This window comes from Megalobrama amblycephala, linkage group LG1 (genome assembly GCF_018812025.1).
Source record: "Megalobrama amblycephala isolate DHTTF-2021 linkage group LG1, ASM1881202v1, whole genome shotgun sequence".
Lineage (NCBI taxonomy): Eukaryota > Metazoa > Chordata > Actinopteri > Cypriniformes > Xenocyprididae > Megalobrama > Megalobrama amblycephala.
Window position 1 is genome coordinate 75,190,118 of NC_063044.1, and position 27,706 is coordinate 75,217,823.

General features: G+C 40.7%; 3 protein-coding genes across 4 annotated transcripts in view; 1 reads left to right on the forward strand and 2 right to left on the reverse strand.

Annotated features, from left to right (window-relative positions):
- Positions 1 to 6,193, reverse strand: ndufa6 (NADH:ubiquinone oxidoreductase subunit A6). The gene is made up of 3 exons (XM_048159874.1): positions 6,028 to 6,193; positions 293 to 408; positions 1 to 194 (listed from the first exon to the last, which is right to left on the reverse strand). The coding sequence occupies exons 1-3, from the start codon at positions 6,167 to 6,169 to the stop codon at positions 63 to 65; spliced, it is 390 nt and encodes a 129-aa protein (XP_048015831.1). The 5' UTR covers positions 6,170 to 6,193; the 3' UTR covers positions 1 to 62.
- LOC125246159 (TRIO and F-actin-binding protein-like) lies at positions 1 to 27,618 on the reverse strand. Of its 2 annotated transcripts, XM_048157041.1 has the most exons (20): positions 27,342 to 27,539; positions 24,615 to 24,760; positions 24,185 to 24,372; positions 21,584 to 23,990; positions 21,218 to 21,323; positions 18,775 to 18,834; positions 18,628 to 18,696; positions 15,597 to 15,653; positions 15,438 to 15,506; positions 15,274 to 15,363; positions 15,085 to 15,194; positions 14,580 to 15,003; positions 11,715 to 11,952; positions 11,536 to 11,638; positions 11,296 to 11,455; positions 11,107 to 11,217; positions 10,608 to 10,694; positions 6,028 to 8,354; positions 293 to 408; positions 1 to 194 (listed from the first exon to the last, which is right to left on the reverse strand). In XM_048157041.1, exons 1-18 carry the CDS (start codon positions 27,522 to 27,524, stop codon positions 8,202 to 8,204), a joined length of 4,761 nt encoding a protein of 1,586 aa, XP_048012998.1. In that variant the 5' UTR covers positions 27,525 to 27,539; the 3' UTR covers positions 1 to 194; positions 293 to 408; positions 6,028 to 8,201. The 2 variants fall into 2 exon arrangements, with proteins under 2 accessions (XP_048012998.1, XP_048013009.1); XM_048157052.1 differs by lacking the exons at positions 1 to 194; positions 293 to 408; positions 6,028 to 8,354; ... (2 more) ...; positions 11,296 to 11,455; positions 11,536 to 11,638 and having other exon boundaries at positions 11,821 to 11,952; positions 14,584 to 15,003; positions 27,342 to 27,618.
- The window catches only part of LOC125247564 (CXADR-like membrane protein), an 824,350-nt gene that overhangs the window by 616,905 nt on the left and 179,739 nt on the right, over positions 1 to 27,706 (forward strand). The gene's annotated exons all lie outside the window — the stretch shown is intronic.

The following is a 27,706-nucleotide window of genomic DNA, read 5'->3' on the forward strand; positions in this document are numbered from 1 at the left end:
GAGATTCAGCACGAGTGTATTTACAGTCCAGAAGCAGAAAATGACAACACACATATCAGAGGTCAAGGGTCGTGTCCGTGGTAGAATTTGGAGAGGAAGTCGGTGGGACGCGGCACCTCGGTCTCGTGGAAGTAGCGCATGACGTGAGTTTTCTGCTTCCAGACGTTGATGGTTTCCTCCAGCTCCATCTTGCCCTGAAACACACACAACACACACACACGGGTTCAGATCAAACACACACACACACGCGTGTAACAGCTAAACACACGCTAGCAGCGGCCGCGCTCCTCACCTTGATGACCAGCATGTCGATGACGCGAGGGTCCGTCACGTGTCTGTTCCTGTCGAACATCTCCCGCACTTTGTCTCGGCCTTGACGCGGAGTGATGTCCAGCTGAAACACGTGAACTGAAACACATGACACACACACACGTCAGCGAGCGAACACGACTCACTCGATTCACTTCAGCGACTCACTCGATTCACTTCAGCGACTCACTCGATTCACTTCAGCGACTCACTCGATTCACTTCAGCGACTCACTCGATTCACTTCAGCGACTCACTCGATTCACTTCAGCGACTCACTCGATTCACTTCAGCGACTCACTCGATTCACTTCAGCGACTCACTCGATTCACTTCAGCGACTCACTCGATTCACTTCAGCGACTCACTCGATTCACTTCAGCGACTCACTCGATTCACTTCAGCGACTCACTCGATTCACTTCAGCGACTCACTCGATTCACTTCAGCGACTCACTCGATTCACTTCAGCGACTCACTCGATTCACTTCAGCGACTCACTCGATTCACTTCAGCGACTCACTCGATTCACTTCAGCGACTCACTCGATTCACTTCAGCGACTCACTCGATTCACTTCAGCGACTCACTCGATTCACTTCAGCGACTCACTCGATTCACTTCAGCGACTCACTCGATTCACTTCAGCGACTCACTCGATTCACTTCAGCGACTCACTCGATTCACTTCAGCGACTCACTCGATTCACTTCAGCGACTCACTCGATTCACTTCAGCGACTCACTCGATTCACTTCAGCGACTCACTCGATTCACTTCAGCGACTCACTCGATTCACTTCAGCGACTCACTCGATTCACTTCAGCGACTCACTCGATTCACTTCAGCGACTCACTCGATTCACTTCAGCGACTCACTCGATTCACTTCAGCGACTCACTCGATTCACTTCAGCGACTCACTCGATTCACTTCAGCGACTCACTGAAACACGTGAACTGAAACATCACACGTCAGCGAGCAAACAACTCACTCGATTCACTTCAGCGACTCACTGAAACACGTGAACTGAAACACACATCAGCGAGCGAACATGACTCACTTGACTCACTTGATTCACTTAAGCGACTCACTGAAACATCACACACACATCAGCGAGCGAACATGACTCACTCGATTCACTTCAGAGACTCACTGAAACACGTGAACTGAAACATCACACACATCAACGAGCGAACGACTCGATTCACTTCAGCGACTCACTGAAACACCACACACACGTCAGCGAGTGAACACGACTCACTCGATTCACTTCAGTGACTCACTGAAACACGTGAACTGAAACATCACACACACGTCAGCGAGCGAACGAGACTCACTCGATTCACTTCAGCGACTCACTGAATCACACACCAGCGAGCAAACACGACTCACTTGATTCACTTAAGCGACTCACTGAAACACATCACACACACGTCAGCGAGCGAACACGACTCACTCGATTCACTTCAGCGACTCACTGAAACACCACACACACATCAGCGAGCGAACGAGACTCACTCGATTCACTTCAGGAACTCACTGAATCACACACATCAGCGAGCGAACACGACTCACTTGATTCACTTAAGCGACTCACTGAAACATCACACACACGTCAGCGAGCGAACACGACTCACTCAATTCACTACAGTGACTCACTGAAACACCACACACACATCAGCGAGCGAACACGACTCACTCAATTCACTTCAGTGACTCACTGAAACACACACACACATCAGTGAGCGAACACGACTCACTTGATTCACTTCAGCGACTCACTGAAACACATCACACACAGGTCAGCAAGCAAACACGACTCACTCGATTCACTTCAGCGACTCACTGAAACATCACACACGTCAGCGAGCGAACACGACTCACTCGATTCACTTCAGCGACTCACTGAAACACCACACACACATCGAGCGAACACGACTCACTTGATTCACTTAAGCGACTCACTGAAACACATCACACACACGTCAGCGAGCAAACATGACTCACTCGATTCACTTCAGCGACTCACTGAAACACCACACACACATCAGCGAGTGAACACGACTCACTCGATTCACTTCAGCGACTCACTGAAACACCACACACACATCAGCGAGCAAACATGACTCACTTGATTCACTTCAGCGACTCACTGAAACACATCACACACGTCAGCGAGCGAACACGACTCATTCGATTCACTTCAGCGACTCACTGAAACACCACACACACATCAGCGAGCGAACACGACTCACTTGATTCACTTCAGCGACTCACTGAAACACATCACACACGTCAGTGAGCGAACACGACTCACTCGATTCACTTCAGCGACTCACTGAAACACCACACACACATCAGTGCGCGAACACGACTCACTCGATTCACTTCAGCGACTCACTGAAACACCACACACACATCAGCGAGCAAACACGACTCACTTGATTCACTTCAGCGACTCACTGAAACACATCACACACGTCAGTGAGCAAACATGACTCACTCGATTCACTTCAGCGACTCACTGAATCACATCAGCGAGCAAACACGACTCACTTGATTCACTTCAGCGACTCACTGAAACACGTGAACTGAAACATCACACGTCAGCGAGCAAACAACTCACTCGATTCACTTCAGCGACTCACTGAAACACGTGAACTGAAACACACATCAGCGAGCGAACATGACTCACTTGACTCACTTGATTCACTTAAGCGACTCACTGAAACATCACACACACATCAGCGAGCGAACATGACTCACTCGATTCACTTCAGAGACTCACTGAAACACGTGAACTGAAACATCACACACATCAACGAGCGAACGACTCACTTGATTCACTTCAGCGACTCACTGAAACACCACACACACGTCAGCGAGTGAACACGACTCACTCGATTCACTTCAGTGACTCACTGAAACACGTGAACTGAAACATCACACACACGTCAGCGAGCGAACGAGACTCACTCGATTCACTTCAGCGACTCACTGAATCACACACCAGCGAGCAAACACGACTCACTTGATTCACTTAAGCGACTCACTGAAACACATCACACACACGTCAGCGAGCGAACACGACTCACTCGATTCACTTCAGCGACTCACTGAAACACCACACACACATCAGCGAGCGAACGAGACTCACTCGATTCACTTCAGGAACTCACTGAATCACACACATCAGCGAGCGAACACGACTCACTTGATTCACTTAAGCGACTCACTGAAACATCACACACACGTCAGCGAGCGAACACGACTCACTCAATTCACTACAGTGACTCACTGAAACACCACACACACATCAGCGAGCGAACACGACTCACTCAATTCACTTCAGTGACTCACTGAAACACCACACACACATCAGTGAGCGAACACGACTCACTTGATTCACTTCAGCGACTCACTGAAACACATCACACACAGGTCAGCAAGCAAACACGACTCACTCGATTCACTTCAGCGACTCACTGAAACATCACACACGTCAGCGAGCGAACACGACTCACTCGATTCACTTCAGCGACTCACTGAAACACCACACACACATCAGTGAGCGAACACGACTCACTTGATTCACTTAAGCGACTCACTGAAACACATCACACACACGTCAGCGAGCAAACATGACTCACTCGATTCACTTCAGCGACTCACTGAAACACCACACACACATCAGCGAGTGAACACGACTCACTCGATTCACTTCAGCGACTCACTGAAACACCACACACACATCAGCGAGCAAACATGACTCACTTGATTCACTTCAGCGACTCACTGAAACACATCACACACGTCAGCGAGCGAACACGACTCATTCGATTCACTTCAGCGACTCACTGAAACACCACACACACATCAGCGAGCGAACACGACTCACTTGATTCACTTCAGCGACTCACTGAAACACATCACACACGTCAGTGAGCGAACACGACTCACTCGATTCACTTCAGCGACTCACTGAAACACCACACACACATCAGTGCGCGAACACGACTCACTCGATTCACTTCAGCGACTCACTGAAACACCACACACACATCAGCGAGCAAACACGACTCACTTGATTCACTTCAGCGACTCACTGAAACACATCACACACGTCAGTGAGCAAACATGACTCACTCGATTCACTTCAGCGACTCACTGAATCACATCAGCGAGCAAACACGACTCACTTGATTCACTTCAGCGACTCACTGAAACACATCACACACGTCAGTGAGCGAACACGACTCACTCGATTCACTTCAGCGACATGGACGAAAACAAATCAGTCGAGTGAATGATTCAATGAATCTGAACGAGGATCCGCTGACTGAATCACAGTGTTGTTCATTCAGTTCGGCATGTGAATCTTCTTCAACAAACGGTAAATAACTAATAATCGTTCACATAACATGCGTTTATTCTTCTGATGGTGTTTTTATGAGCTTAATAAATGCAGTAACATTTAGAAAATTGTAACGGCACATATTTCTACTATTATTAAATAGGGCTGGGTAAACCATATTGATTTCTCGATTTTAATCGATTCTCATTTTTACGAACCGATATTGATTCTTAAATCCCAAGAATCGATTAGTCTAGTCTGTTTTCAGTTGATGAATGAGCAGAATATGTAGCTCCTCCCATCCAATAAATCACAATAATCTTTGTTACTTTTGATATGAAGCAAAGTCTCAGATTTCAAATGACGTCCATCTTATTATGAGATTCAAAAAATAAACACCGTTTTGGCGCTGTTTAATGTGGCGTGACAGATCGCTTTAGCGCCTCAGTTAAAGAGAAGCATGTGATCATCCTCTCCTCCGCTTTAATACCAGTTACAGCGAAATAAACATGAACATCTGAAGGTATGTTAAAATATACAGTACAACTTACTGAAATCCGTATCATGTGTCGTGTAATCGCTCAATCAGTGCTTCAACCTCGGAAAGACTCAAGCTTCAATGTCACGTGACGTCACATTTACCTCAGGAAAACATATTCAGTGACCATAAACTCATTAGTCAGCTAGAAAAGTGACTCTAGAAAGATAAATATAGCTATGCACCGTTACATATTCATTATAATTTTTAATGTTCTTCAATATTTAATGCATGTTTGAATAAATCAGTTGTGACAGCCGCCATTTAAATGTTTATATTTCAAAAAAACGAATTGGAGTAGAAATATGATTATGTAATTCTAAACTTTATTTATAATAAAAACATCATTGAGTGTAATTTAAGTGTTTGTATATAAATAAGTTAATTTAACCTTCAGTATTATTATAGTAGCACCAGCTGACTCTCATGTGTAGTTTACAGCATTAGTGGAGAGATTTTTTCCTCTAGAAAATTTGCCATGTACTGAAACTGAAATACTACATCCGAAATAATCGAAATCGAATCTAACCGTGAAAATTGTGTCAACACCCAGCCCTATTATTTAAATAAGGTATAATTAGACTCGGTTCCGAAGCAGAATGAATCGCCGAACGAATCTTTTAGGTGAAGAGTTTAAATCAGCTCATATATAGCGGTGATTTCACATCACAGACTCATTTGGACACACACAGAGGAACTGGATCACAGAGACAGTGAATGTTGGAGTGTTTATCAGTGTATATTCCTGCATATTCTTGCGTTTGTTTGTGTTATCATGACCTTGACGCGCTTCTGTGCGTGTGTGTATCGCGCTGTGAGCGCGCGCAGTACCTGCGTTCGGCACCTCCCGGTACCAGGCCCGGTACAGCTCCCGAACCCTCCGTCTGGCCTCGTTCAGGTCGCGGCTGAAGATCGGTTTCACGACTTTAGCGGCGGCGGCGCCGGTGCGGGTCGCTGCGCTGGACGCCATCATGCGCCTCTGCCTCTTCTCTGCGCATGCGCGCCAGCGCTTCAAATCCCCCCGCCGCCACCTGCCGGCGCGGAGTGGAACTGTACACACGCATGCGCACATCTGGAACACTGATAAACTTACGATACACAAACAAGTCGATTTTAATATTTCTTAAGTCATAAAAATCGAATTTTTTCCTCATAAATATGACTTGGTATGTCATAATTAGTAGGATATAAGTCATAATTGTGTTCTCAAGATTACTTAAAGACAAAAACATTAAGCTAAAACTCTAGATGTTAATTAGTCTACCTCATGTTTTTGTGACTTTTAAGCATGAATTTCCTAATTTCAAGTTTGATTTAGACATGAAAAGTCTTACGAATGAATACAATATTAAAATACGGACATTTTTATAGTCATCTAAAGTCATAATTGTGTTCTCAAGCTCATTTAAAGTCAAAACAAACATTAAAGTAAGCTAAAACTCTAGATTTTAAAGCCTGCGCACATGAGGAAACCTCATTTTATAACTTTTAAGTGTGATTTTCCTCATTTCAAGTTTGATTTAGACATGAAAAGTCTTACGAATGAATACAATATTAAAATACGGATATTTTTATAGTCATCTAAAGTCATAATTGTGTTCTCAAGATCGTTTAAAGTCAAAACAAACATTAAAGTAAGCTAAAACTCTAGATTTTAATTAGCCTATTTCATGTTTTTGTGACTTTTAAGCATGAATTTCCTCATTTCAAGTTTGATTTAGACATGAAAAGTCTTACGAATGAATACAATATTAAAATACGGATATTTTTATAGTCATCTAAAGTCATAATTGTGTTCTCAAGATCGTTTAAAGTCAAAACAAACATTAAAGTAAGCTAAAACTCTAGATTTTAATTAGCCTATTTCATGTTTTTGTGACTTTTAAGCATGAATTTCCTCATTTCAAGTTTGATTTAGACATGAAAAGTCTTACGAATGAATACAATATTAAAATACGGATATTTTTATAGTCATCTAAAGTCATAATTGTGTTCTCAAGATCGTTTAAAGTCAAAACAAACATTAAAGTAAGCTAAAACTCTAGATTTTAATTAGCCTATTTCATGTTTTTGTGACTTTTAAGCATGAATTTCCTCATTTCAAGTTTGATTTAGACATGAAAAGTCTTACGAATGAATACAATATTAAAATACGGACATTTTTATAGTCAGTTAAAGTCATAATTGTGTTCTCAAGATCATTTAAAGTCAAAACAAACATTAAAGTAAGCTAAAACTCTAGATTTTAAAGCCTGCACACATGAGGAAACCTCATTTTATAACTTTTAAGTGTGATTTTCCTCATTTCAAGTTTGATTTAAACACAGAAAAGTCTTACTAATTAATACAATATTAAAATACGGACATTTTTATAGTCAGCATACTTTTTTCTTTTTGTTTTGTGGTAGAAATTAGTAAAAAATATTTTTTTAAAATCCTGATTCTTAATAGGAAAACTCACCTTTGAATATTGTTGTGGATAATATTATTTGTGAATGAAAGTGATAAGAGTGAAATGACAAACACTCAGAGTCCATGAACCAAATAACCCATATTTATTAGCTATAGCTCGATATGTGTACATATGCGTAAAACTCTAAATTTAAATACGACAACATAAAGACAAACATCTTTTAAAAAACATTGGCTCATTCAAGCAAAGCTGTTTGTTTTTGTGGCACAAAGACATGGAAGCTGGTCTCCGCCCCTGAACAACACACTTTCTCTCTCGCAGTCATAATTAGACACAAACTCAGATATAACTGCGAGAGAAGGAGTCAGAGCTACGAGTTTAATTATCCCGCGGTGGAAACGAGCCTCCACAGACACACACACACATGATACTAGATTGGCAGATGTCTATCAGATATAACAGTTTGTCGATTGTTCGTGTGTGTGTTCAGCTCCTCCGCACCAGCGACAGCGAGGCGTTCCAGTTTGGTCCCGTAAACACACATGAGAAAGTGCAGAAGCGCGGGTGGGTTCCAGTGTCACGTGACCGCGCGTCAGTGGCGCAGGCTGTTGTCGTGCTCGTGCAGCGCGCTCAGGGCCAGTCTCAGGTGCTCTCGCAGCGCCTCGGCCTCGCGCTCGCTGCGGCTCTTCATGGCGCTCAGCTCCTCACACACCTCGCGGTAGCGCTCGCACACGCTGCTCTTCTCCTGACACACACACACACACACACACACACGTTACAAGGCAGCCCTGCCTCCCACAGCACAAATATGACAAACACTCAAAAGATGCAAAAAGATTAAAGGCAGCAGCTGAGTCTTGATCAGAATGTGTGTTCTCTTGATACGGAGCATTTCTCTTATGGTGATTCTGAAAAAAAGCGCTGAAAAAAAAAGTTTCTGCTGTTGCTATAGTAACGAACGCAACTTTACCGCGCATCACATTATAAGATAAACCGCGCGCTCTTATTTCAGTGTCGTTAGTGTTGTAGTTACTTAAGCACATTCAGTTAAGTTAAAGTTAAAGTTAAATTGTATTCATCATTCATTGAACTGTGCGTATGAGACACTCACATTATGCGTTTGTTTGCTCCGTCCATGCATTAAATGCGCATCCTTGAATAAGCGGGTTCTACTTCCGCTGCTCAGGTAATGTCAATGTTATGACCCATTTCTGTAAGACTTGAGTATTTTACCTTATAGAAAATAACGGCGGCATTTCCACACAATGAAAGTGCTTTATTTCAACAGTAGTGCCAACGCAATATCAATGCTTATATATATATATAAGAATATATATAAAAACAGAGGGGGGATGTTTTGAAATGTTTTTTGTTTTTTTTTGAAAATTTGTTAAACACACAGTGGAGCTATATACTATTTTTGACAGCTGTTACAGAAACATTTTTACAAAAAATCTTCTGATTTAACCTTGAGATTTGAAGTATTAGATAGCTTAGATATTTGCACCACTACAATGACATTAATAACTAGAATGTACATTTCCTGAAGAAAATGTGAATGGTGCTTGCAGTGGCAAAACTCGCCCCTCGGTTGCTAGGTGGTTGCTAAGGTACTTGGGGTGGTTGCTAAGGTGTTGCTAGGGTGCTGTGTGTGGTTGCTAGGCGGTTGCTAAGGTGTTGCTAGGTGGTTGCTAGGGTGTTCTGTGTGGTTGCTAGGCGGTTGGTAAGGTACTTGGGGTAGTTGTTAAGGTGTTGCTAGGCAGTTGCTAGGGTGTTCTGGGTGGTTGCTAGGCGGTTGCTATGGTAACCTGGGTGGTTGCTAGGGTGTTGCTAGGCAGTTGCTAAGGTACTTGGAGTGTTTGCTAAGGTGTTGCTAGGTGGTTGCTATGGTAACCTGGGTGGTTGCTAGGGTGTTGCTAGGCAGTTGCTAGGGTGTTCTGGCCGGTTGCTATGCGATTGCTAGGGTGTTCTGGGTGGTTGCTAGGCAGTTGCTATGGTAACCTGGGAGGTTGCTAGGCGGTTGCTATGGTACTTGGGGTTGTTGCTAAGGTGTTGCTAGGCGGTAGCTTAGATATTTGCACCACTACAATGACACTAATAATTCTTAATTTCTGATAGAAATGCAAAATCAATCGGTAGTTATTAATAGAATAACGAGACACAAACCTTTACATTCAATCGCGTTTGGTCCCATTTATTTGTGATCACAGTGCATACACATACAAACTTTTAGTCCAAAAGTGCGCACATTTGTAGAAATACACGTTTACCTCAGATTTCATTAGATAGAACATAAGCAGGGCCGTACGCAGGGTTTCATATTTGCCGAGGTCAGAAAATGTAGTTTGTTAGGGGGGTACGGGGGCATGCTCCACCGATAAAATGTAGATTTCCCTGGTGTACATATGTGCGTTTTTAAGACGTTTCAAGGCCAACAATAGCTTTAAAACCATGTCAACAAACACATGCATGCACAGTTTTGAGGCAGCTTTAATCGCATGTGTGGTAATTTCATGACTTAATTTACAACAGAATAACGACGGTCATTGCTCGCAGTTTCTTTTGCGCTTTATTTAAGCTATAATAGAGTAATTAAATGCAGCGCGCCGGCGCATTTGCGCATGCAATTCTTGAGAGCGCGCCACGAGCACAGCTAACGGCTGATTGAACAGTCGTGTTCATTTTTCTGAGTTTTAAGCCCTATTCGGACGGGATTAGTTTTACATGGGGAGGTGGAGTAAAGTAATTTTACCTCAGGACGTCTGTAATATTAATTGGCCAATTCGCACGGGGCAACACATCTCACTTTCTCACACACACACACGCACACAAACAAAACATCATTTATTATGTTTATTAATCCATTTCCCCCAGGACCGCTGCACAATGTGGGTGATCTCAGGTTTGACTATCCTTGTGGAGACCATTGGGTCAGTGCAATATAAACCTGTACACACACACACACACACACACACACACACAGGTTTAGGTGTGTTACCGTGGTGAGGAAGTGCATCTGGTTGCGGAGGCTGTTGAGCTCTTGGTGAAGATACTGCAGTTCGTTCTCTCGCACCCGCAGCAGCACCTGTGACACACACACACACACACACACACACACAGAGTGTCATGCATCTTGAAAAACAACTTTGCTGATTTGCAAAAAAAGGCTTAATACCTAATAACACATTTGATGATGGTTCAAATTGGTTAGATTTCAGTCGTGACTCATGAAACGACATGACTGATGATGAAACCCTGTCCTGCCTGAGCCTGCCATTGAGCAACACACATCATGACTGGCTGGATTAACTCTGATTGGCTGGAGACTGCTCAAACACTCATTTGTAAATCGGTAGCTGGTAAGAAAGGCTCAAAAATTACACAACAAACCATTACACTTCTCTAAAGACAAACCATCATGTGACAAAACAATAATCACATTGTGTGAAATATACCTGTGTGTGTTTGAATCAGAACAGACAGATCAAACGCCTCACCTGCATCTCACACCATGACCTGTCACCTCCGTCAGTCCCTGTGTCTGACCCTTGACCTGTGACCAGAGAGCGAATGACCTTCACCTCCTCGGACAGACGGGCCTGTAAGTCCTGCAGACACAGACGTGTGTTTACATCATGCTCCACACGTGTTAATGTGACCGAACTGAGGCGAGTCTGAGCGGTCACCTGGTTGTCTCTCTTCAGCTGCTCCACCTGCCGGTCCTTCTGGCTCATCTGTCGCTCCGTGTGTTCGTGGTGCTGCTGCGCTCGCTTCAGCTCCAGACACTTCTGGGAGAACCGCTCCGACAGAGCCTGGAGCTCCCGCCGCAGAGACGCCACCTCTGCCCTGCACACACACACACACACACACAGAATGAGTGTGTATCCGTTTCTGCCACAGTCACTGTTCAGTGTGTGTGTACTCACTGTTGCTGTTTGTTAAGCGTGTGTGTGTCCATCCCATGTGTCTCTTTGAGTTGTGCGGTTTTCTCCAGCTCCTCTCTGTGCGCTTTCTGTAACGCCTCCATCACTGCCGACACAAACACACACACGTCAAGCTTGCGCTCTCTACAGTCACATGACTGGACAACGGCCAATGGGAGTACCTCGTGCAGTGGCGTCCGTCTCCTCCCTCAGCAGCGCGTCTCTCTCCCTCTCCAGCGCGCCGATCTGCTGCGCGTGCCTCTGCTCCAGCTGCTCCAGCGCCTCCTTGTGGACGCGCTCCATCTGCTGCAGACTCTCCCCGCAGCGAGACTCCGCCCCGCAGCACGCCCTCCGCTCTGACCCCGCCCACCCCTCCCGCCCCGCCCTCAGCTCCGCCAGCTGCTGCCTCAGAGACGCCACCTACAGGACAGAGGCACGAGACAGAGGTAAAGCCTTCTGCAGGAAGTGCAAGTGTACTGACAGGAAGTGAGAAAACACGCTCATGCACACACAAACACACAGAGATCAGAACGAATGAGCTCCGTAGCTACTTTATAAAGCTCATTTGTTCAGGAGATCGCTAAGTTAACCCTTGTAACGCATAAAAACAACGTCAGCGTTCAAATAAAACGGATTTCAATCCTGATTTAATTAACCCTCAATTTAATTAACTTCCCTTGACCTTGTAATGGCTCAAAAACAGCTTTTCTTTTTCCCCAAAAATGAGCCGAACGCGTTATACGAGGGTAGACGTGCTGATATTCGCTAATACAATATATCACGATATTGTTACCATGGGCACCTCAAAATACCGTGAATAATTATTTGAAATGCACAACACCGCTGTATGTGGCGTCAAAGAGGCACGCGCACTACGTAAACAAACCCAACGGCGGAACCAGAACATGTGAAGGAGACGCGCTGAAAGAAATGCAGAAATACAGCGGTTACCCCGGAAACCCCATAAACAAAGCAGCTGCGCTACTACAGCGTTTAAAATGCTTCAAACAGCCATTGAATATTTTTTGTCTTCCCAATATTATTAAATAATTCATACCTAAAGACTTAATAGACGATTTATTTTCAATTTTTTTTTCTTCAAATTTTTTATATTTTAATATGGACTACAACATGATTGAAAATGTTTTGATTATTTATTGTTCAGTAACACTTGATGACCTAAGGCTTCATTACTTAACATGTCAATTCATTATTACCAAACTGACAGTGAAAAATACTTTTATTATAGCATTTATTAGCATTTAAAACAGCATTTATTGATCTTAGTTAATGTTAATCAAATCAAAAGTTGTAATTATCATTTAATGGACCCAAAACTAACAATGATCAGTTGCATTTTTTAACTAATATTAACAAAAAATAATACCTTCTGTAACAAATGTAGCAATTGCTCATTCTTAATCTTAATTAATGCATTAACTAACGTTAAATAATTTGACCTTATATAGCATTTCCTGTTGTTCTCTTTTGCACTTCTGTTTGAAACATAATTTATTTTTTATTGTACTATGTTATTGTATTTAAACATTCAGAGTTATTTTTGTTATTACAAAAAGAGTTCTTAAACCTTAATACTATGACAACACCATTTTTTGCAACTTATTTCAGTATCATGACGATACCGTATACCGTGATAAAAGCTTCAGCAATTATCGCAACATGAAAATTTGATACCGTCACATGCCTATACGAGGGTTAACGAGTCTCTCATTAAAAAAAAAAAACAGATTTCAATCCCAACTGAAATCGATGGAATTTAATTAACTTCCTTTGACCTTGTAATGGCTCAAAAATGACATTCGGTAATACGATATATCACGATAATGAATATGCACGATATTGTTACCGTGGGCACCTCAAAATACAATGAATAATTATTTATTATGAACTATTCTAATTTTTATATTACATTTTAAGAATACTTTAACTATCAACCGTATAAAATGCACAACACCGCTGTATGTGGCGTCAAAGAGGCACGCGCACTACGTAAACAAACCCAACGGAGGAACAAGAACGTGTGAAGATGCGCTGAAAGAAATGCAGAAATACAGCGGTTACCCCGGAAACCCAATAAACAAAGCAGCTGCGCTACTACAGTGTTTAAAATGCTTCAAACAGCCATTGAATATTATTTGTCTTCCCAATATTGTTCAATAATTCATACCTAAAGACTTAATAGACTATTTATTTACATTTTTCAAATTTTTTATTCAAATTTTTTATATTTTAATGTGGACTTCAACATGATTGAAAATGTTTTGATTATTTGTTATTGTTGTACCTAAGGCTTCATTATTTAACATGTTAATTCATTATTACCAAACTGACAATGAAAAATACGTTTATTATAGCATTTAAAATAGCATTTATTAATCTTAGTTAATGTTAATTTCTAGTTAATGTTTTTTAACATCAAATCAAAAGTTGTAATGATTATTTAATTGACCGAAAACTAACAATGATCAGTTGCATTTTTTAACTAATATTAACAAAAAATAACAAATGTAGCTATTGCTCATTCTTAATCTTAGTTAATGAATTAACTAACGTTAAATAGAGAGACCTTATATAGTGTTTCCTGTTGTTCTCTTTTGCACTTTAATCTAAATATTTTAATTGTATTGCGGTATTTTATTTAAACGTTCAGAGTTATTTTTGTTATTACAAAAAGAGTTTTTAAACCTGTTTAACTATTTTTTCCAACTTATTTCAGTATCGTGATAATACCGTATACCGTGATAAAAGCTTCAGCAATTAATCGCAACATGAAAATTTGATACCGTCACATGCCTATACGAGGGTTAACGAGTCTCTCGTTAAAAAAAAAAAAAACACAATTACAATCCCAACTGAAATCAATGGAATTTAATTAACTTCCTTTGACCTCGTAATGGCTCAAAAACAGCTTACATTTGATATTTGTAAAACTTTACCGAGCCGAACGCGTTAACGAGTCTCTCTGTGTTCTATTCAGTTCTCATAAAGTCATTCATGAGAGCAGATAGACTTTCTTCACGCACTACCTCCCTCTCCAGAGCCTGATTGGCTGACGGGCCCGACCGCGAGCCCATCGGTGGGAGTGACCTCATCTCTTTGAGTGGCAGCCGCTCAAACTCCGCCCACTTCTTCTCGATCTCCTCCTCTATCCGCTTCTGTTCCGACAGCTGGCCCGGCCCCTTCCGCGAAAGCACCGCCTCCCACTGGTTGTGGGCGTTGTCGCGCCGCCGCTCCTCCTGCCATTGGCTGTGCTCTCTCACCTGCCCCTCCCCGGACTCTCTCTGATTGGCGGAGAGGGGAGTAGAAGGCGTGGCTACGGGTGACAGCTCGACGTAGTCGAATTTGCTGTGGGCGGGGTTTGCGGTGGTGGAGGAGGCCTCTGATTGGCTGCGCAGCCGGAGGGACGATGATTGACGGGCGTTCTCCTTATCAATGCTGCTGTTGGGCAGCCTGCAGGAGGAAACACATCTTAATCTGCTGATCATTTCTCAACCTGACACGTGTGTGTGTGTGTGTGTGTGCTGCACTGACTGCGTGAGGTCCGGAGAGCTGCCGGGCCGAACATTCTTCCTCAAAATCTCGATCCAGTTCCTGCGTATGCCCGCCGTCATGGCCGAGAGCGTGAACATGGCGTCTCTCGTCTGCAGGAAGAGAGAGAGAGATCAGATGAGGAGGAATGCAGCAGGTCCGGACAGGATGGCACACGCCGCCTCGACTGACCTGTATCTGGAAGCCGTAGTTCTTCTCCACGTCGAACTCCGACACCTTCACACACGACTTCAGGTCGATCTCTCCATCCACCTCGTCCCTCTGAGCAAACAGAGCCGGCTCTAAATCTACTGTTCTCACTGTGTTTGTGAACTCGTGTGTCATGTGATTCTCACCTCCTCCGCCGCAGAGTCTCTGTAGTACTTCAGGCCAGCGTCTGTCAGCACAAACCAGTGTTTCCTCCACTGAACACACACACACACACACACACACGTGGTCAGTCGTGATGACACACAGTTCAACATCATCATGACAGACAGACAGACGCGTCTCACCTCTCCACTCTCGTCCAGTTTTGACATCCATCCCTTCTTAAAGTTCAGCAGGTCAGGCTACAGACAGACAGACAGGGTTATCAGAGCAGATTAATGTGTCAGTGTCACCAGCTGTGTGTGTCAGGAACACAACCGCACAGGAAACAACACACACTGATGGCGAAACAATTACAAACAGCCTGATGCAACTGCAATACAATAATAGCAGACAGTCACTGGTGTATGTTTAGTTTATGAACACATTCAGAATGAGTCAATTTAGCAGTTGAGCTTCAATAAAGAGTCTATGAATCAATATCGAATGATTCATCTCGATGATTCAGTGCCTTCGAGGGCGATGCAGAAAACACGGACGGAATCACGGAATTCAGTCATAATTATGGAATTGAACGCGGAATTTCACGGAATTTGACAAATTTTGGATGAAACTGTGACAGAAATATAACACTATTGTACAGCTGAATGTACCTTTCAAAAGTAATAATAATAGTAATATAATAATAAACTTAATTTTAACAGTAAATCTCTGTTGTGCGGCATTTTGTTTGTAAAAAAAAAAAGATTTATTTTGTTTGATTACGTTTTAAAAGATTAAATAAATTGTTATGCCTTTATTTGATTACCAACATTTTTGATAATAAATTTGTGTTTGTAAATAATAAAAATTAAAGCATGAATTTCTTAAAAAATAAAACATTTTATAATTTTATTGTAAAATTAAATTATTAAGTTGTTATAAAATATAAACAGTAAACAAGGAATTTGGGAAAAATAAAATAGAATTTGAGAAAAAAAAATTATATATATATATATATATATATATATATACGCATTTCATTTAAAAAAAAAATGTAATACATTTTTGTTTTATTGTGTAAGTTACATAACTTCAATTAAATAAGACGTCATATTTAACCAATAAATCAGATTTCAGAAAATCAGAAAAAAACAAATAAAACGCAATTTGGGAAAAAATAAAACATTTCATAAGGCCCTATTATTGCAAAACAATTTAATTAATTATTAAGTTGTTAAAGTTTTAGCCTATGAATTCCATTTATTAGACATGTTTCTTGATTATTAAAAATTTAAACAGAACTTGGAATTTGGGGAAAAAAATATAATAGCGTTTGAGAAAAAAAATACATACGCATTTCATTTTTTAAAAAAAGAATAAACTGTTATGAAAAGAATTGTTTACTTTTATTTGATTACATTTTAAAAGATTTATTTAATTATTTAATGTTTGTAAATCATAAATACAGAAAAATTAAAACAATACAGAATTTCTGAAAAAATAAAACATTTCATAGGGCCCTTTTATTGTAAAACAATTTAATAAATTATTAAGTTGTTAAAGTTTTATAAATTCAATTCATCTGACATGCTTTTTGATTATTAAAAATTTAAAACATTAAAATGGAATCCAAACAAAATATAAACGGTAAACAAAGAATTTGGGGGAAAATTCAACGGAATTTGAGAAAAAAAAAATTATATTATATATATATATATATATATATATATATATATATATATATATATATATATATATATATATATATATATAATTAATATGTTTTTAAAGTTTTATGAATTCAATTCATTAGACATGCTTCTTGATTATTAAAAATTTAAACAGTACAAGGAATTTGGGGGAAAAAATACATATTTCATTTTTTTTTTTTTACATTTTGAATAAATTGTTATAAAAAGAATTTACTTTTCATTTGATTACATTTTAAAAGATTAAATAAATCATGCCTTCATTTGATTACCAATATTTTTGATAATAAATTTGTGTGTTGTAAATCATAAATCAAGAAAAATTAAAACAATACAGAATTTCTGAAAAAAATTTAAAAATGTCATAGTGCCCTATTATTGTAAAATAAGTGGTTAAAGTTCAATTCATTATGTGTTTTTATTAACAATTTAAATGAAACATGAGGAATTTGGGAAAAATATATATACGCATTTCAGTTTTTAAAAAAATTTAATAAATTGTTCCTGTAGAACTGTAGAAATTGATAATTTCAATGAATTAAGATGTACTTTTTGATTACTAACATGTTCATCCATTAATCAGAGTTCAGAAAATGGGAAAAAGAAATGGGATTTGGTAGAGCTCAACACACTCCTGAAATATTCCAGGTGTTACACAATGATCATGATCACATGTCCTACAAAGCAAACACACACACAGTGATGGTGTGTGAACTAAACTCTGATGAACGCACTCATAATATCAGAGTTTATCAGAGTTTGTGTGTGTTTGTACATGAACAACAAACCATCAGCGGTGCGCGTGCGCTGTGTGCGCGGGTGTGTCGCGCGCGCACAAACACACACATACAAAAAAACAAGTTGTGTTTGTTCACGTACCACACACACACACACACACACTGCGTGCAAACACAACACACACACACACACAGCACACGAACTGAAGTATGAATGAACACAGAACTGAAGCAGCGTCGCGTTTACACGGTTATTAAAGTGAATTAAAGTGAAACTGACCGTCATGATGTTCGAGTCCAGCCGCAGCACAAACACAAACACACATTAAATCTGAGAGGCTTCACTCGAGCTGAAGGTCGTCATGTTTAATCACACTTTCAGTCATTTAATCGATAGATCGGGCGTAAGTTTGACGGAACTCGCGCGGCAGTGTGCGTTGCCGGGGCGGATCCCGATTAGAGTTCAGCGGAAGCGAACGGCCAATCAGAACCGCCCAGCGAAGCATAGCAACCAATCAGAAGCGCGCGAGCAATAATCTCACAGTAAACCTGCTGTGTTTAACACATTACTAACTCAACACTCAAGAGCCTGCTCAACATTACTAAAGTTACATATAAGAGGGAAAATATCAATATTAATAGATGAAATCAAACAAACACATGTTAAAGTTGTTCCAAACCCGTATGACACAAAGATCTCTAATCAATTCTGTGCAAAGATGCAATGAAAGTGAGGATCTGCCTTAACACGGGTGTTGAGTAAATGATGAGAAAGTGTGTGCTCGTGCCTGTTGCATTGGTTCTTCATCCGCCTGTTCCACGCTGCAGGAGAAATACACTGACGGTCTGTGTGTTTTCTGCAGAACAAACACATCTATGAATCTATGAGATGGATCTCCAGTGTTTCTGCAGGCCGTCAGGAGCTGTTACTGTACCTGCTTCTGTCCTGATGATCGGGACGGGTGTATCTGCTCCACGGCCGGGCTGCTCGCTGTCTGTCAGAGACCAGCGTTAGTACATGAAATAACCACAGGTGAATGCTCTTGGACCTCTGCAGACGTGTGTAAACACTGAGTGTTTGGTTTTTGATGTCTTTGAGGATAAGATACTCTCAGATCTCCACCCGGCTCATGCGGGCTGGGTTTAACCATTCGAAAGTACGAGGGTCAGTGGTATATATCGTTTTCTCGTACACTGTGAGTGCAAAATCATCAGCAGGAGGCATATACATATTTCTTCTTACTAAATCACTTTTAAGCCTGTAACACCAAGAACGATAACAGCTGTGCCAATTATCTGATAACAATAAAGATAACTGTAATGAAAACAATAATACTAACTGTAATGATAACTAAAACGATAACTGTAATGAAAACAATGACACTTACTGTAATGATAACAATAACACTAACTACAACAATACCTGTAATCATAACTATATTGACAATTGCAATGATAACAAAAACAATAACTGTAATGAAAACAATAACACTTACTGTAACGATAACTATGATGATAAATATGAATACCTATAACGATAACTATAAAGACAACTAATGATAACTGTAATGATAACAAAATAATAACTATAATGATAACTATAATCATGATAATACCGATAACCATAACAATAACTATAAAGATAACTAACGATAACTGTAATAACGATAACTGTAATGATAACAATAACACTAACTAAAATACTGTCACTAATGTTAGCTATAATTATAACTATAACTATAAACATAACTAATGTTAACTGTAATAACTATAACAATAACTGTAATAATAGCAAAAACACTAACTATAACAATAACTGTAATGATGACAATAATGGTAATGATTATTATAAAGACAACTAATGATAACTGTAATGATAACAAAATAATAACTATATTGATAACTATAATGATAATAACACCGATAACTATAACAATAACTATAAAGATAACTAACGATAACTGTAATAACGATAACTGTAATGATAACAATAACACTAACTAAAATACTGTCACTAATGTTAGCTATAATTATAACTATAACTATAAACATAACTAATGTTAACTGTAATAACTATAACGATAACTGTAATAATAGCAAAAACACTAACTATAACAATAACTGTAATGATGACAATAATGGTAATGATTACTATAAAGACAACTAATGATAACTGTAATGATAACAAAATAATAACTATAATGATAATAACACCGATAACTATAACAATAACTATAAAGATAACTAACGATAACTGTAATAACGATAACTGTAATGATAACAATAACACTAACTAAAATACTGTCACTAATGTTAGCTATAATTATAACTATAACTATAAACATAACTAATGTTAACTGTAATAACTATAATGATAACTGTAATAATAGCAAAAACACTAACTATAACAATAACTGTAATGATGACAATAATGGTAATGATTACTATAAAGACAACTAATGATAACTGTAATGATGACAATTATAGTAACTATAACAATAATCTTAATGTTAGCTACAAAGATAACAAACGATAACTGTAATAACTATAATGATAACTGTAATAACAATAACACTATCTATAACAATAACTGTAATGATAACAATCAATAATACTAACTATAATTACACTAATGATAACTATAACAATAACTATAAACATAACTAACGATAAATGTAATAACTATAACGATACCTGTAATGATAACAATAACGCTAACTATAACAATAACTGTAATTATAACAATCAATAACACTAACTATAATGACAATAACGGTAACTATAATGATAACTATAACAATTACTATAAACATAACTAATGATAAATGTAATAACTATAATGATACCTGTAATGATAACAACAACACTAACTATAACGATAACTATAATGCTAACTATAACAATAACTATAAAAATAACTAACCACAACTGTAATGATAACTATAGCAATGGTGATAACTATAATGATAACTAACGATATCTGTAACAATAATTATAATGAAAACCATATCAATAACTGTATTAACGTACACACCAGCAGACAATAACATCGTGTTTATCCAAGTGTGCAGAGCAGCCTGATCGCATGCCACTTTAAATACTCAATCTCTTTAAAGCAGGATGGATTCTGATTGGATGTCAATGTTTTATCGGTCATCGGCATAAGAAAATTTGCTCTGAAAGTGATTTCAATGAAATTGTTCATCTGTGTCATTATCATTAGTTGTGGTTTAGACATTTTTGTATGGATAGAAAAATTATTAAAACTTTATGGTTATAGTTATTATTATACTTATCATCCATGGTGTGAACAGGCCTTTAGAAACTTATCTTTAGCCTATCATATTAAACATTAAATGTTACAGGACGTGTATTTACCTGTGTGTGTAGGGAGCTGGACGAGTGAGCCCTTGATAGTGTACCACTGTCTCTTTCGTCCTCTAGTTCGTCCCAATCCGAGTGAGGAGATTTGCTCTGGGAGTGACTAGAAACACACAAACACAGATTCAGCTAACCCAGGTCACTAGCTCGTGACCCTCATCTGAAGATATGACTAAACCCATACGAAATCTGATTCACAATCTTATTCTCTAGCCCTTACACATAAGTTTATTTCAAACTTGGTCCAATTTGATAGCTGTCCTTGAGCTCTCACTGCTGTGTTATGAATTATTTACAGTTTAATTCTGAATTTATGTTATATTGTGAAGACCACATGTTGAACAACAAACATTTTCTGTCCACCTGGCTGGTTTGTAGCGGGAAAGTTCTCGTTTCTGACGGCTCTCGATCTTCCCCAGGTGGCTTGGGCTCTCCCTATGGAAGACTGTTTTGACCTTGGGAAGGTCAGCCATCATGGCATATTCTTCCCGGTTGAGACCCGATGACCCGGCAGAAAGATGACTTGACTCAGAGTCCATGGAGCTCTGGGAAGACGTGTGTCTTTCGACTGGAGGGGAGGGGCTTCTGTGTCGGCTCGGCGCTCGCCGGTTGTTAGGCATGGAGCTTTGCACCTCTTGGACCTGCCTCATGCTGCTCCTCTTGCTTCCGTCTTGGGGTGTTTCCCAAGCAACAGGGACAGATTTTGGAAAGGAGCTGATTTGTTTCTTCTCACCGCTGTGTCTTGATGGGGAGGAGTTACGTGAGACTGATTGGCTGTTGAGAGAGTGGGTGGAGCCTCTCCAGCGTCCTGATGAAGGGTTTGAATCATGCTGTGATTGGTTACTTGTGGAGTTTCTTACATAAGAGGTGGAGCCAGTTCTGTCACTCATAGTGTTCCTGAGAGGGATGTGGTCTGCAATGTCACGCCTCAGTGTAGATACAGAGGGACTACGTCCACTCTCTGCCTTGCGGGGAAGAGATTGGCTAGGGTTGTCATTTGCCCACCTTAAGGGGGAGGGACTGCGGCTCTTGGGGCCACGGTTTGATGAGGACTGGCTCATTTCGGACTTACGAAGCAATGATGAGCCAGGGTTTTGGTGTCGATCTCTAATTGGGGAAGAGTGTCTGCTGTCTCGGTTGTAGCTGTGAAGGGAGCTCTTTGCTTCTGGTTTTTTCACAGTGGTTTGGCTTTGCATTTCATAACTTTTCCTGGATGGGGAGGGGCTGTTTCTGGCATGACTCCACCCATTAGACATAGATCCTCTGTCTGATTGGCTGGGCGTTCCGTAGCCCTTCCTGACCGGAGACGCACTGCGTCTACCCTCCCGAATCTGACTTGATGAGCCATTTGTCTCTAGTCTCCCTTTAGGGGACTGGCTTCTTGAATCATAGCGGCCCTTTGAGGAGGAGGAGGAAAACTGTCTGTCATGACCACGCTCATACGAAGGGCCTTTCGTCTCAGTTTTCCTAACAGCAGGACCATCATAACTCTGTCTGGAAGGGGACTGGCTTCTTGAAGCATAGTGACCCACTGAGGGGGAGGAACTCTGTCTGTCATGACCACGCTCGTATGAAGGGCTTTTCGTTTCAGTTTTCCTAACAGCAGGACTATCATAACTCCGTCTGGAAGGGGACTGGCTTCTTGAAGCATAGTGACCCACTGAGGGGGAGGAACTCTGTCTGTCATGACCACGCTCGTATGAAGGGCTTTTCGTTTCAGTTTTCCTAACAGCAGGACTATCATAACTCCGTCTGGAAGGGGACTGGTTTCTTGAATCATAGCGGCCCACTGAGGGGGAGGAACTCTGTCTTTCATGACCACGCTCGTATGAAGGGCTTTTCGTTTCAGTTTTCCTAACAGCAGGACTATCATAACTCCGTCTGGAAGGGGACTGGTTTCTTGAATCATAGCGGCCCACTGAGGGGGAGGAAATCTGTCTGTCATGACCACGCTCGTATGAAGGGCTTTTCATTTCAGTTTTCCTAACAGCAGGACCATCATAAGTCCGTTTGGAAGGGGACAAGCTTCCACGGTTTTCTGTAGACCCAGTGAAGGAGCTGTTGGTATCGGGTTTCCGTAAAGAGCCTCTCAGATCCATGTAAGACAGAGACTTACTGACATTACTGACGGTGCCTGCAGTGCTCGCAAACGATTTGAGGTTTTTCTGCAAGCCTCCGGAGTAACTGTTCCGTGCTGGACTGATCGTTGCCCGATCTTGTCCATGTGAAACAATGCTAGACCGAAAGCCAGCCGTGTTGAGAGAGGAGCTGGACTCAGCCCGTCTGAATGGGGAGGTACTACGGGAGGGAGAGGAGGTATGCGAGAGGCCAGAACCTCTTTGGGAAGAGTTGAGCGTTCCCGGCTGCCGTAAGGGAGACGTGTGGGCATTTTGTCCACCTCTTCGACTTGAGGCACCGATCGATTCAGCTTGTTTGAAAGGGGTGGGACTCAGTGCTCGGGGACCAGCAAGGGCCTCAACCTCCACGCTGAGATCCAGTGGATCTGGAGGATACTGCGGAGGATAGTCTTCTGCGAGCTGCTCGGGATTCTGAAACTCAGAGGTTCTCCTTTCCGAGGGGAGGCCCAGATCTGGGTTGCGAAATGGAATGGCGGCTTTGGGTTCTGGGCTTTTGTTGCTAGGCAGGGGATGCCCTCTTTCAGAATGCCGATAAGGAGCAGGGGGACTCTGATCACGGAGAGCTCTGCTACCGGCAGCCCTTCCCAGAGAGAAATATCCACTCTCTCGTTCCCTCCGTTCCTTCACGCTGCCTGCGGAAAGAGAGACAAGATCGTGACCTGTGTTAATATGTGAAATGATACACTGCACTCATCCACCGTGACGCAGCACTCAGGAAAAGCCCAGTGGAACCTGACACCACCTGACACCTCAAACTGCCACTCTAACTATCTTAACAACACCACAAGCTGCTCGACTGGTAACTAGATATTGGTGTTTTCCTCACCGTGAGAAAAACCGAACTGGCCAAAACCATCACCGCGACTCTGAGACACCTCCGTCCAGCCACGGGGGCTTGTCCGGTGAGGTGGCGGATCCAAGCGGGTCATTCTACGGCAGGATGACGGATGATGAAGGAGATTGGAGTATTCCTCTGGACCGGTAGAGCTGCTGTATATGGAATCGTCACCCTGACTGGGATGAAAGTTGTATTCAGAAAGAATGATGCCAGGACTCAACACACTCACAACCTACAGGGTACAAATGGATTTTATCCCCCAGAGTCCCCAAAACACATTCTTAGAGCAAAGTATGCAATGCAAAGTTTTAAAAAACTACTTATAATACAAGATAAATAACGTAACAAAAGCATAGACTCAATACGCCAATCTAACTTCAAGACTGAATAACATGCAATGGCTCTTTAGCAGTCTTACCTGTCTGAGCTTTGGTCGTCGTCTCCGTCACACAGATACAGGTCACAGTCGGGACTCAAGATGCAGATGGAGCTGTCCTCAAAGCCCCGCCCCCCTTTGCTGACATCACAGTAGCTGCTGACCACTGACAGCACATCTGAGTCATCCTGATTGGTGGACGGAACACACACAACCGATCAGCAGCGCATCACAGCTGAAACGATCTGTGTAACGCATGATTTTCTCATGGAACTTTAAGGCATGAGAACAGAATTATGCTGCATCAACTGTGAATCCATCTTATACCAAACCAAGGATTCTACATTAGTAATGTAAGGGGGTTTTTACATTTATGAAGACGTCGCACAGTTCTTTATTACTGATAGACATGTTTTGCTCCTAATAAATTAAGATGAGATCATGTTTCAGTCCTGTTAACTGGAGATTTCTGAGGAAATGAAGCAACTTCACATGCAGTATCACAGACACACACACACACACACACACACACACACACACACACACTGTACTGGTTTAGGGTTTCACCACTGTAACTCAGTCTGGTTTGTGGCTTTTCTGCTCATCATTATTTTAGATGAGTGAAGAATCGGCAGCTGAAATATCAGTATTCATCAAATACAGATGAACAAGTGCTTCTGAGATAATAAATGTGATTACATCATATCTCTTTTCATTTTTATCTAACTATTTTACAGCTCTATTGGATCAAAGTGAGCTTCATTAGTAACGTTAGATCAGTCATCACTAGAGCTGATAGTGTTGAGCATGAAAAAAAAATCACACAGATGCACATTTAATAAGGAACTTGAGTCACATCTACAAACCAGAAGAGGGTGCGGGTGTTTTCATGCCAGAAAGGAAGAAAACACCTAGCAACCACACAGAACACCCTAGCAATCACCCAAAACACCCTAGCAACCACCCAATAGAACAAAGCAATTACCCAAAACACCTTAGCAACCACCCGATAGAACCTAGCTATTACCCAAAACACCTTAGCAACCACCCAATAGAACCTAACAATTAACACCTTAGCAACCACCCAAAAGAACTTAACTACCCAAAACACCCTAGCAACCACCCAGTAGAATGTAGCATTTACCCAAAACACCGTGCCCAATGTTGGGGAAAGGTACTTTTAAAAAATAATGCGTTATAATATTCTGTTACTCCCCAAAAAATAACTAATTGCATTAGTTACTTTTTATAGAAGTAATGTTACAATATTGCGGTACTCCCTTAAAAAAGTAACTAATTGCATTACTTTGTTTCTTTTTATAGAAATAAATGCGCTACAATATTGTTTTACTCCCTAAAAAGTAACTAATTGTATTACTTTGTTACTTTTTATATAAAGAAATGCATTACAATATTGCGCTATGCCCTAAAAAAGTAACTAATTGCATTATTTAGTGACTTTTTATAGAAAGTAATGTGTTACAATATTGTTAGTCCCTAAAAAGTAACTAATTGCATTACTTTGTTACTTTTTTAGAAAGAAATGCGTTACAATATTGCGCTACTCCCTAAAAAGTAACTAATTGCATTACTTAGTGACTTTTTATAGAAAGTAATGTTACAATATTGTTACTCTCTAAAAAGTAACTAATTGCATTACTTTGTTACTTTTTACAGAAAGAAATGCGCTAAAATATTGTTACTCCCTAAAAAGTAACTAATTGCATTACTTAGTTACTTAAGTAATGCATTACAATATTGCGCTACTCCTTAAAAAAGTAACTAATTGCATTACTTTGTTACTTTTTATAGAAAGAAATGCGCTACAATATTGTTTTACTCCCTAAAAAGTAACTAATTGTATTACTTTGTTACTTTTTATATAAAGAAATGCATTACAATATTGCGCTACTCCTTAAAAAAGTAACTAATTGCATTACTTTGTTACTTTTTATAGAAAGAAATGCGCTACAATATTGCGTTACTCCGTAAAAAGTAACTAATTGCATTACTTAGATACTTTTTATATAAAGTAACTTATGTTTGTTTGTTTTGTTTTTTTAAGAACATTTTTTAAGAGGTTTTGGCAAATGTAAAGGGCCGTTCACACCTAAACTGAAATGAATAAGCCTCAGGCTGAAGAAAATGCAAATTCAGTCAATAAATGGGAAAAGAGTAACTTGCGTTAATTGTAATGCATTACCCCCAACACTGACCTAAGCAACAACCCAACAGAACCTAGCAAATACTCCAAACACCCTAGCAACCACCCAGTAGAATGCAGCAACTACCTTGAACACCCTAGCAACCTGCTAAACACCACTCAGATCACTCCAGCAACCACATAGCAATGGCCTGCCTACACAAATTTGTTAGACTAAAGCTACTCGAATATTTTCCTTTTTAAGGTTATTAATGTTTCAGTCCGTATGTTAAGGCAGTTTTAGTTTTCAGCTGGTTTTAGCAGTTAAAGTCTCTCTGTGAATGTATTGTGTTACTCTGGTGCCGCAGAGAGAAGAAAACGATCTGCCTTCATTCATTATTAATGAGAAGGTGCGCGCGCATCATCCACTCTCCTTATTTTACTTGAATGAATTACTCTAATGTATTACAGCATCATCACACACTGCATCTGTCATTATTATAAAACCCAAACACACCCTGCAGAGTTTCACTGTGGTGCAGTAAATTGCATGAGTTAGTGTTCAGCAGCTTTGAGCATCTGTCTGTAGTTCTTACTGATGCCGTCACACCCTCTATCTGTCTCACCTTGGCGCTGGTGTCTTTCTCGTCGCTGTGCGCGGCAGATGCGCGCGGCTCGGGCACGAGCTCGCCGCCGCTGCAGGTGTTGTGCAGGTGTTTCTGTCGTAAGCAGTCGTGGCAGCGGGTGGAGTCGAAGATGTTGGGCTGGAACTTCGGGCAGACGGGCTCATCAGCGGCAGCCAGAGGCATCGTGGGTAATCTTTAATCGCGCAGCGACAGTTCACAAGATTCAAACGCGCAGGAAGAGACAGACAGTGAGAGTGAGTGTGTGTTACCTGAGCAGCAGATGAGAGTGGACTGAGTTTGAGATGAACACACCGCGTGTCTAAACTCTCTCTCACACACACACTCGTCCCATTGGCTCGTTAAAC

Bases quoted from the DNA above. Each gene is read 5' to 3' on its own strand.
- ndufa6 (XM_048159874.1), bottom strand. From the start codon at position 6,169: ATGATGGCGTCCAGCGCAGCGACCCGCACCGGCGCCGCCGCCGCTAAA. The intron at 409-6,027 runs GTACTGCGCGCG...CATGTGTTTCAG, and splicing joins CCGGGAGGTGCCGAACGCAG to TTCACGTGTTTCAGCTGGAC. The intron at 195-292 runs GTGAGGAGCGCG...TGTGTGTTTCAG, and splicing joins TCGACATGCTGGTCATCAAG to GGCAAGATGGAGCTGGAGGA.
- LOC125246159 (XM_048157041.1), bottom strand. From the start codon at position 27,524: ATGCCTCTGGCTGCCGCTGATGAGCCCGTCTGCCCGAAGTTCCAGCCC. The intron at 11,953-14,579 runs GTAGTGCGTGAA...TCTGTCCTGTAG, and splicing joins ATCAGGCTCTGGAGAGGGAG to GTGGCGTCTCTGAGGCAGCA. The intron at 11,218-11,295 runs GTGACCGCTCAG...CTGTGTCTGCAG, and splicing joins AGCTGAAGAGAGACAACCAG to GACTTACAGGCCCGTCTGTC.